The 11,433-nt window shown below is 42.8% G+C and overlaps 1 protein-coding gene across 2 annotated transcripts in view; it reads left to right on the forward strand.

Annotated features, from left to right (window-relative positions):
- Positions 1-11,192, forward strand: part of LOC145445498 (pleckstrin homology domain-containing family H member 1-like) — a 37,127-nt gene extending 25,935 nt beyond the window's left edge. Inside the window, exons 17-29 of one of the 2 annotated variants that reach the window (XM_080323686.1) lie at positions 407-597; positions 1,247-1,387; positions 2,310-2,633; positions 3,700-3,939; positions 4,333-4,430; positions 4,664-4,841; positions 5,671-5,829; positions 6,041-6,205; positions 6,621-6,802; positions 7,355-7,472; positions 9,037-9,123; positions 9,187-9,312; positions 10,836-11,192. In XM_080323686.1, the coding sequence (XP_080179812.1) occupies positions 407-597; positions 1,247-1,387; positions 2,310-2,633; positions 3,700-3,939; positions 4,333-4,430; positions 4,664-4,841; positions 5,671-5,829; positions 6,041-6,205; positions 6,621-6,802; positions 7,355-7,472; positions 9,037-9,123; positions 9,187-9,312; positions 10,836-10,883 (2,057 nt within the window). In that variant the 3' untranslated portion in view covers positions 10,884-11,192. The remainder of the gene's footprint in view (positions 1-406; positions 598-1,246; positions 1,388-2,309; positions 2,634-3,699; positions 3,940-4,332; positions 4,431-4,663; positions 4,842-5,670; positions 5,830-6,040; positions 6,206-6,620; positions 6,803-7,354; positions 7,473-9,036; positions 9,124-9,186; positions 9,313-10,835) is intronic. The other variant, XM_080323687.1, reaches the window with a different exon arrangement.
- Positions 11,193-11,433: the final 241 nt, after the last annotated feature.

Consider the following 11,433-nt stretch of genomic DNA (forward strand, 5'->3'; position numbering starts at 1 on the left):
ATACCAATTCTGTTTGGTGATCCAATTCTGTTTGGTGATAACTTTCCTCGCTTTTAGCAGTTTCTGGTCGCATTTTCAGGTACCAGTACCAATAGACGAAACACCCATGGCGTCGTTACTTTACTATTCTTCGAAATCACAATGAAATGTCGTTTTTGGCCATCTGAGTGTTGAATCATATGACTTGGTTTGAGTCATGCGCCGTGACTCGAGTCCAAGTCGAGTCAATACACAAATTGACTCGAGCCGAGTCATTTCCGTATTTTGAGAAAATGGCTCAAGTCAAATCATGACCCGAGTCATTATAACCCGGAACTGTTGTAACGCACTGCTCCTGATGTCCTTCCATTTTTTTGTGGTCGGTAAGTCTGTAGTTCCATCTCGCCTGAAACTAATTTAATTTCAGCGATCAACATGGCCTTGAACAGGCCTCGCGCTCTGGCTATCAGCAAGGCAGGACGATATCGGAGCATAGCCCAGAACAAGGTCCACCTCAAGGGCTGGGTGACGAGATGGTCGAAGGATGGGAAGAGACGTCGGCTGTGGGCGTGTCTCGGGGCGTCCACCTTGTACTTTTTCGTTGATGAAGAGGAACAGGTTGGTACGCCACGTGGGGACTGGTATATTTTTGAACGCGGACCCATAAATTTTTTTGGGTGATTGCGTGGGCCCCATATTGTGACCTAGTGCATTTTTTTTAAAGTACGTAACCGTGGTTGCTGTCCACATCCCTAAGTAGCGTAACGTCGATATTATGGATGCTGATTACTAGGATGATTTTTTTTACCTAAAAAATCAAAATTTTCACAATTTTTTACCTTAGAATACAAATTTTGATCTTGTGTATGTAAATTAGGTGTTTTCGCACATAATGTTGAAATCATTCTACTTCTTTTCAGCTTGGAAGTGTCTGTCCTAACAAAGTGGTTTGACCTGAAAAACTTTTTTGACTTGTAAATGGACAAATTTTTACATGAAAAAACTTTATTTTAACTAAATATGGATCTATGAAGAATTCCGAAAATTTTGACTTATTTTGATATGTGAAAAAAAATCGCCCTAATGATGACCCTTGGAAATGAAAATTGACATCAGTACAATGTAATTTTATAGTTTATAGGTAATATTGCAGTTGTATTTCAACAGTTTCGCCCTGAAACTGTTCCGCGGACCCCTGTTTAACGACCCCTGGGCTACAGGCTGGTGTTAAGATGTGGTTTCGAAACGTCCTCCGTGTTTCGTTTAGGAATTTGTGGGCAGAATGATTTTGAAAGAGTGCAAGGTGGCGTCGGCCGACGAGGAGGACACGATATCGGTCAGGTTTCCGACGCATCACGGCCAGCAAAGGGGGGAGGTGCTGCTGGCGGCCGGGAATCAATTGGAGAAGGTGAATTTTTGGCGGTTTGAAGTTTTCCGAAAGTTCATAGCGCTTCTTGTGACATACCATACCGACTTTGCTGCTGTGAAACAGCTTTTCCACTGCCAAGAGCTGTCTTTTTCTGTTGATTTTTGAAGTTGAATTATGTCTTAACCTGACATTAGGGAACCCAACACAATGAAAAACCACAATTTAGTATGCAGCACTTTAACATGTAACACTCACCTCACCTCTTACCTAAACTCAACCTAACTCTAACCCAGATGCTCAAGTGTCGCGTGCGGATGTGTCGTATGCCCAGTAGGGTTGTTCAAAAATGTCTTTTCAGATTTTTGCGGCTGTTATCTAAAAATGTGATGTCGGCTAAAAAAACGTTACTCACCAAATTTGACTGGATTCCGACCCGTAGAAGTGAAGCTGCCGAAGTTGTAAAATTTTGAGTTTATACTATAAAGCAATAAACATGTGTTCACACACCGCACCGTTACAAACATCAAGTCCTCTCATCTTTGCCAAGGTCGTAACCAAGTCACAAGGTTCCGAGTCGCAAGTCCATCCCAGTTTTACTGTTTTAACTCGAGTCGAGTCATTTACAGTTCACCACCAAGTCATGTCCAAGTCGGCTAGTAGAGGGTCGAGTCCGAGTCATAGTGTTCAGTTTTCAGTTCACTGCGGTTCAACCCACTTATTTTTCCTCAACTTTACCAGTTTCTGGCCCTCTTTTCCAAGTCGCAGGACTGATAGACGAAATGCCAATCATGAGGGGACTTTACTATTCTTCGAAGCTATAATGAAATGACTGTCTTGGCCGTCCTAGTCTCGAGTCATATGACTTGGTTCGAGTCACGCGCAATGACTCGAGTCACCAAATAATCGTGACGTGAGTCATTACAACCCTGATCTAGATACTGTATCGCAATCCTATCCGTAGAAATCATCTCGCGTCTCGTCTATCTTACAGGAAGCCTGGCTGTATTGGCTGACGGTGGCCAGCGGCAGTTTATCGCTGTCTCTCAGCAATGGAATGCAAAACACGGCGGACTCCAGTGTCGGCACCCCGTTTGAGCGTCTCGCCACTCGCATCATGTACGTCGCCATGTCCACGTCGGACGACAAGGCAGACTCGGCGTCTGTCGGCGCCGCCAGTCCGCTATGGAGAGAACAGACGTTGACGTTCAGCCGAGACGGCGCGCCTCAAACTATGACTACGCTGTCTTCTGATGCTTTACGTGGGGAAGCGATCAAATTAATCAAGGTGGGTTTCTGATACTCGAATAGAGGTAGAAGACCGTGTAGATGTGAGCATGCAACACTTGAGCAGGTGGGTTACAGTTGGGATTAGGGTGGGTTGCCCTTACTGTCGCTGTTAGGGTTAGCTTTGGGGTTTCAAATACGGCAGGTTAGAGTATCATACTTCGAGTCTCGTCCAGTTTCTCATAACAGCATATACCTTTTTGGGACCACAAAGAACACAATTTCAGTTCTAGTATATTCATATTGAAATGAACCCGAATATGTAGCAGTGCTCCCTGCAACACGTAAAGACGTGCTTCCCGCACTTCAACAGAGCAATGTAGTTTACGAATTTAAGTGTCCCTGTGATTGTGGCTACGTGGGAAGAACTTCAAAGCGTTTGCAGGAACGCATAAATCAGCATGTCCCTGGATTCATTAGAACGCGCTCGGTGAAAAGCTCACCGTTACCTCATCCGTTCAAGATCGATGCGGAACAATCAAAGGCCATAAATTCTGCATTTGGCAAACACTTGTTGGATTGTCCCGCCCGTGCGAAAAATTATCGAGACGACAGATTTCGCGTACTCGGAAACGGTCGTTCACACTTTCATTCGTGTGCCTTGGAGTCGACTTTTATCAAAACACTCCAGCCAAGGCTGTGTCAACAAAAAGAGTTCGTGTATCATCTAAAAATAGTACATTAAACGCTCTCGTATTCGACATTTCGTGCTGGTGACGTCATATTTTATGCTACGATTTTCATATACGATGTTCTTTCGAATGCTCTACTAGTTGCTGACGATTACCCCTGACGAGTGTCAGCCAAAAATATTCGGGCTCATTTCAATATGAATATACTATGCAATTGTATATTGAAGTTCTGCGCCTCCAAGAAGCTCAAATGTCAGTCAGCCAGAATAAACAACGTGAATTTCTACTCTATTTGAAATAAAAGAGTGTGATTTTCAAAAAATATCGTCACCTACTTGAGTAAGGATAACCTACTCGAGTACGTGGGTGAAGTCCACCTCTGGTTTCCGAAAGGAATTCCCCCCGACTAACATCCTCGAATGTATATTTTTTCAGATTTGTCAACAATTTGTGAATTCCGAGGTCGACTCCGCCTCGGTCGATTTTCACGTCACCCTGGCCCAGGACATCGCGTCCCGGTGCCTCCACCACCGGCAGCTGCAAGGCGAGATCTACGCTCAGCTGGTGCGGCAGTGCAACGGGAAATTCTCCAAGACCGCGGCGACGGCGACGAGTCCAAAGATGTCAACGAAGTTGATGATGCGTAAAACTGACGATGAGACTGCAGTATTGCAGGTGATTCATCTCGACTTTTGTGAAACAATTTTTTACAATTCTACTAGTATTTGTATCAAACCTGTTCGCAGAGGTGCTCAGAGCTGTCGGCGTTGTTACGAAAATTGAAATGAATCACGGTTTTTACCAAGTTGCAAGGTTCCGAGTCACTAAGTCTTGACATGTTTATGCTACTTTTCAAAATCCAATGTGTAATAACAAGATTTTTCAAAAAGAAGAAGTGGAAGTAGCCTAAAATGAAAACCACACTTTAGCACTCCGATTTTGTAATAATTATCAAAGTAATGTGTCGACGGTAAAATATTAAAGATTCATATCAATAAATTTGAGTAAATATTTATTTACATAAATATCAAATGTTTACGTCGTAAAGAAATAATTCCTCTCTCTCAGGTATGGAAATTGCTGGCTCTCGTGATACCGCTCTTCTTGCCTCATCCGAGAATGCTGTGGCTGCTCAAGGCCCATCTGCACCGGCACGCAGACGACAAGTAAGACTTTTAAGCGATCTCTTCAACTCGATTATTCGAACTTTCATGCCGGTAACATCCTAATTTGGTGATACGTTCTTTCAATTCCATACTAGTTGCTGACGATTACCCCTGACGAGTGTCAGCCGAAAATATTCGGCAATATTTCAATGTGAATATACTATTGAATTGTATATTGAAGTTCTGTACCTCCAAGAAGCTCAAACGGTTGGAGCATCTCACTTTTTGTTCAGGTCTGAGATCGGGCGGTACGCGATGTACTGTCAACGCGCTCTGGGCAGGCTGGTCTCATGCGGTGGACGTATGTCGCCACCGTCGAGGACTGAGACCGTGTCCATACTTCTACAGAATCCGTACTATCACTCGCTGCCATTTAGCGTGCCTGTGCATTTTCAGAATGGAGACTATCAGGTTTGTGTTTTTGCCGTTATAATTTCGACAGCATTCTTTTGATAAGAGCAGTGGTTCCCAACCACTGGTGGGGAATTCAATGGTTACTGGCGGGGAATAGACGCATTTGTTAAACATTATATACTGGATAGTCTACATATTTACGGAGACACATGCGCGATTACTCTTACCGGTTCACTGCTTTGGAATGTATGTATCGAAAATTATATTGCGTGTTGCTCACAAAAACTTATTTTTCAACTCTGGATAACCAATGACGGCGTCACAAACTCGTCCAGAACGACCATTATGATGTGAAATAACGCTTTCGCTAAATTTTGAGGGTTAGCGGTATCGGTTCGCGATACCTTTTATGTTGCAGTTACAGGCTTACACCAGTCTTGCGTACTGGTGTGGTTTTCTAATACCAAGTCCCTGCTAAACGTCTGGCCAAATGTTATGGAGGGTCATTTTTAAATGGTATATAGGAGTTTTGGGTAATGAGAAATGAAAACTGAAAATAAATCTGAAGTGGGTAATGAAGACTAAAGGGAACCACTGGATTAGAGTGATTAGCTAGGAGCATATACTCAGTTACCGTGATACCGGGGCGATTTCACACACATCTCGTGGTGATTTCGCTCGAAAGCAATGCCTGCTATCCCAAAATTACTTCGCACCATTCAAATTCCGATCGTGACAAAAGTTTTGCCTACACAACTGTTCAAGTTGAACTGGAAGTAGGCGAAAATGTCACGTTTGATATCAGAGGAAAATATTGACATTATCGGCTAATTCTGATATCGGTCTGCTTCTTATAATAACGCACTCGACCGTGCTTCCAATACAGGTTGTGAGCTTTGACGCCTCGACCACGGTGGACGAATTCACGCGCCGGGCCTGTCAGGAAAGCGGGGTCCGCTTTCCGACCATATCCGGGTTTGCCCTTTTCACAGACGATCCCACCGAGCTGCCTGCCACTGAGCATTACGTGTCGAAGTCTTCCAAGGTAACGCAAAATCTATGTCAAGAAGTGCTCCCCACGACCGTCACATATTAGTGTTGTCCGTGGACATCAAATGATTCACGTGATTGTCAACTGTGTTCTCCATGAAACTTGATATATGCACACTGATCATAGAGAATACTTCTTGTTGTGGATAAGAAATTGCCTTTTTACTTTTTTATGTCGTATTTCTAACGGCTACGCGTCTCGGCAGGTTTGCGACGTGATATCGGAATGGGAAAAGACGTTTCGCGACTTGACCGCACACAGAGTAGTGGACACTTCTCGGACGATCAAGTTCACCCTGAGACAGCATCTGAGCTTCGTGACGAACTGCGAATGCGAGACGGAGAAGGAAAAGAACTTGATAGTGTATCAGGTGAGATCAGGAGTACTTGTATGTTTTCGGTTTTAATACTTGAAAATGAAAATATAAAGTTAGTACCTCATGAAATTGTCAGGTTGTCTCGAAAAAAAGCGGGATATTTATAAAATTTGTCTGATTTCCAACAAGTGGAAGCCAACAGTAGTGAAGTTTTGTTTTGAATGAAATTGTATTTGCGGTGGCTAATTCTGCGGTAAATAATGAAAGAATTTGCCACCGTAAACACTTTTTTTTTTAAATCCAACTTTTCTCATAGCAATGCTCTTAAAGGTTGGAATTGGGTTAATTTTGGTGTGCTGCGTTGCTTTTTTGGGTAACCTAACAATTTAATGGGGTAGCCAGTACAATTTGATTAAAAAGGTTAGTTTTTAACAGCCCCAGTGCTATCTCTGATATCTACCGTTTTCAGACGGCCGAGACAATATCCGCCGATCGCTTTCCTGTCAGCCGCGAGCTCGCCATCGAGCTGACCGCGCTGTGCGCCCAGATCGACGAGGGCGACATGCGTTCGTGCGACCACGCCGTCAAGGAGGTCTTGGAGAAATTCCACCCGAGACGTTACGTCGACAGCGCCAGCAAGCAGCAGCTCAGGCAAGTGTCGATGCCGACGCCAGCGGAGTTTTGGCGGCTTGAAAATTTTCAGCTTTCAAAATTAGATTGAGTTAGAATGGAAAAAAAGATGTGTAGCTATAATTTTAATTCTAATCTAATATGGTGAAGAACCTGTGTCGCTATAATTCTAATCTAATTTGGAACAAACTGTGCAGTTCTGGTTGTAATCTAATATGGAAAAAAGCTGTGTAGGTATAATTATAATTCAAGTCAAATATGGAAAAAACTGTGTAGCTATAATTCTAATTCTGATCTAATTTGGAAAAAATCTGTGTAGCTATGATTCTGATTCTAGCCGAATTTGGAAGAACCTGTGTAGCTATAACTTTGATTTTAATCTAATTTGAAAAGCTGGTTATTTGGTATTTGTTCAACTCTGGATTGTTTGCACGGCTCTTTTGAATTGTCTACTAATTGCTGACGATTGCCCTTGTCGAGTGCCGGCCATTTCAATATGAATATACTATTCAATTGGATGTTGAAGTTCTGTACCCCGTTCGACGCCAATTGGAAAATACCGTTTTATTGCAGGCAACTGCGCGGCAAGCTGTGCGAGCGTTGGGGCATGCTGAAGCAGTCTGGCGATTGTGCGAGGGTGTTCTTGTCGGCGGTACGGAGTTGTACGGTGTACGGCGCCAGACTGTATCAGGTGCGTTGAATGCAGAAGTGGTCAAAGTGGTAATGAAAACCTCTTACGTCCGTTTTATGGACATTTTGAGAGGCCAGGTTAACTTTGAAACAATGTGGCTAAGATACAGCCGAAAGAAAATGCCCGTTTTACTAAAATTTTTCAATGTTATAAAAATGGATCTCAAAATTTAAAAAATGAGCATAAGCTACTTTGATTCTACCGCGAGGGTGTAGGTGTAATTTTCGAAAATATATTCAGACACTTTGATATATTTTGGCTATTCTGCTCGGTTGGAATGATAGTTTCACTCGTAAACGTGATGCTGACATAACATCACGGTTGTAATAACTCGAGTCACGATTTTCCAGTGACTCGAGTTATTTATTCAATTGCGTAAAGTGACTTGACCTATAGGACGGCCAAGACAGATATTTCATTGTAACGTCACAGTATAGTTAAGTTACCACATTATTGGTGTTTCGTCTATCAGTCCTGATACTTGAAAAATAGGGCCAGAAACTGTTAGGGCCGAGGAAAATCAATGTGTTATGAATGCGAGAAAAAAGAGGGTTTAACCGGATTGGACTCAAATCTGAACAGAACCATAATGACTTGGACCTGGACTCGAGTCAAAACGCTATGACTCGGACTCAACCCTCTACTCACTGACTTGGACTTGACTCGGTGGTGAATTGAATATGACTCGTCTTGACTCGAGTCAAAACTATAAAAGTGAGATTGACTTGTGACTCGGTTATAACCCTGCATAACATACCCCGAAAACTACTTTCTGCTTTACAGAATCCGTGTTTTGGTACTACTGATGTATGATAAATGCACTCTTCTCTTAGGAGCACACAGCTTGATATCAAGTTAAGTCTTGCTGCACACTATAGAAATTAAACATGGAACGGCAACGACCGATTTTGCAGCTTCGCCGAGGCTGGAGTGGAGAATTGTTTTGCGTAAGCGACTGTAGGATATCTGGCAATCCAAAAGCTATTTTCCCAAGCGAATAAATTGTTGAATCTGGTCTTGATCGAAAGCTACTGTTGCACCGATTCCGAAAATATAAATTAAAATAATGATCAGGCACTGATCCACCTAGAATCTGTCCTCCAAGTCTGAAATATCGGCATTGTTCAAACAATCGGAGAGTCGCAACGGGTCATTGTTATGGCCATTGTGTTGTGGTTACCCGATTGTTCTGAACAATGCCAATATTTTAGACTTGGAGGACGGATTCTAGGTGGATCAGTGTCTGATCATTATTTTAATTTATATTTTCGGAATCGGTGCAACAGTAGCTTTCGATCAAGACCAGATTCAACAATTTATTCGCTTGGGAAAATAGCTTTTGGATTGCCAGATATCCTACAGTCGCTTACGCAAAACAATTCTCCACTCCAGCCTCGGCGAAGCTGCAAAATCGGTCGTTGCCGTTCCATGTTTAATTTCTATACTGCACACAATCACATTAATTGCAAACAAACCCGTTTTCTCATCTCTCTACATTGGCGATGCTTTTGCGAAACTGAGGAATTACTTGGAAATCAGCTATTTCATGTCTTTCTTTGGTCAGGTCGAAAGCAAGCGGCACAAAAAGTCTGTCACGATATGGCTCGCCGTCGACGAAAAGGGCGTCCACGAGCTCGATCATTCGACGATGGTATTGTGTTTCGCGCGAGTCAAATTGTCTATTTTCTTTACGTTTTTTTTTTGGTTCCGTCAGGATACCGAAAGGACCGTACTGTACTCCAACATGCTGAGTTTTGGCGGATACGGGGACAGACTTGCAATCGTGTCGGATGGCGACAGAGGAGTCGACAAGTTTCTATATTCTTTGTCAGCGGAAAAGGTTAGTTTGCTGCTACTGCTCCTAGCAGACTTGGCAAACGGTGGATAATTCTGGTCGTCTAATTAGACCAGTGGTTCCCAAACGGTGGGGAATTCCCCACTGGTGGGGAATTCAATGGTTTCTGGTGGGGAATAGACGGGCTTGTTCAAAATTATCTTCAGGGCAGTCTTCATATTCACGGAGACACATGCGCAATTACCGTTTTCAATTAACTTTTTTGGAAATTTATGTCACTTATTCAATTTTTTTTGCGCTGCGCGCGCGATTTCATATTGCCTAGTATTTTGATTATTGGGTACCCTTTCCCCACAAAAATACGTAGAATTTATAGAAATGGAGACTTCGGCGTCGGCCATTACTGCGCCACGACGCACCAATACATATGAAGTTATAGGCCATGTAACATGCGACGCCGAGAGGTATGAGCCAGAACGATAAGCAGAGAGAAGATCTTGGCCGAGAGGGAATGCCCTTGTGGTGACCGAAATCTTCGATATATATACAATGTACATATGTTTATAGGCGGCTAAATAGCTGGCGCCGAATGTTTCTGTCCTGGCGATCTGAACCCCACAGGACAAATGCCATCCCGCAGGGAAAAAATTATTTGCCAGTAAAGCAATACCTATATGAAATCGTGTGTGCCTTTTAGTTTTGGCGATTTCAATATCTTTTGACATAGCAGACATAGGAGTTCACGAAACAGCATCATGTAACGAAGCCAATATATCAACGGGTCAGCCCGATGATGTTCAATTCATATTTAGGGGTCCTACCTTTTCCAACACACCTCACTCAGCTCTACCGGTAAATCTGATTACGTGAGAAGAGAGGGGATAAAAAATTGATAGCAAAATATATACAATTCCCGATCATATTGAGCGATTCAAACATGAATTATATAAATTTTTCGCGCTTCGCGCGTTTACGGTCTTGGTGGGGAATGAAGGCTCGGAATAAATCTGAAGTGGGGAATGAAGACAAAAAGGTTGGGAACCACTGAATTAGACTGATTGCAATGGCAGTGATCCAATTTGTGAAATGTTTTTGTGCTCAAATTTCAATTCTAATGTAATTACTGGTTTTTCTGAACATGCTTGAGGAGAACCGTATAGCGTGACAGAGGACAGTACATTAGTATTGAAATGAACCCGAATATTTTCGGCTGACGCTCGGCATATTTTGTGATACGACTGTTGATATATAATTTTCTTCCCAATTCTCTCTACTAGTTCCTGACGTTCACCCCTGACGAGTGTCAGCCGAAAATATTCGAGTATATTTATTCAATTCTATTTTGAAGTTGTGTACGTCCAGGAAGCGCTTATAGAGATATAGCTCGAATCGTTTTGTAATTTTCAAATGATTTACTGTAAATGCATCAATTTGAGGGATAGAAGTAGTGCGTTACGGACCACCGCTAGGCATCATAAAGCTGTCGCATTTTAACAATTGCCATTCTACCGGATTGATTCAAATTCGGATTTTGATCAGTTTATTGAATTGCTACGTCATTTGAACAGGCTGCTGAAATCGTCAACCTCATGACCGAATATATTCAAGCAAGGTGAACGAATTCCGGCTTGCGTGGCAGGACGGACGTGCATCGTGGACAGCGTCCGTTCGCATTCAGTACTATCGATTTCTACTAGTTTGGTTGCTAATTGTTCTTGTGTAGCGCACTTATTCGTGACGGTGATGTACTCCTGTTTCAACTAATGGCCTGGTGCTTTTCTGTATCGCTGTACGTTACTAAATGCTAGCTTTTTTCTCTTTATTTTTGTATGGCTATCACGATACTGGTTGTCCGACGTGTGGTACTTGAGATTTCAAACTGTTTTATTCCGTGTCGCAGAATACAAATCCATCTCCATGTTTGATTGTGGTGTGTTTGTCAGTCTGGTGTTCTTAGTTTACGTCTGTCTTTAGCAGTGTTGGGATCAGGTGACATTCCGAGTCGCCGTAAAATTTGACTCGAGTCAAATCAGGCACTTCAGATTTTTGCAATAACAGTCGCGGAAATGTGAAGCCGGTCTCGTGCTCTACTGTGATAGGCCTATTGTGAACGAGTTAGAAAATTCAGATGTGGTGACGTGCCGACATCTGATTGGCGTGTCTATG

The sequence above is a fragment of the Botryllus schlosseri genome, chromosome 8 (genome assembly GCF_051294905.1).
Source record: "Botryllus schlosseri isolate E-star chromosome 8, Bs_hap1, whole genome shotgun sequence".
NCBI classification, from domain to species: domain Eukaryota; kingdom Metazoa; phylum Chordata; class Ascidiacea; order Stolidobranchia; family Styelidae; genus Botryllus; species Botryllus schlosseri.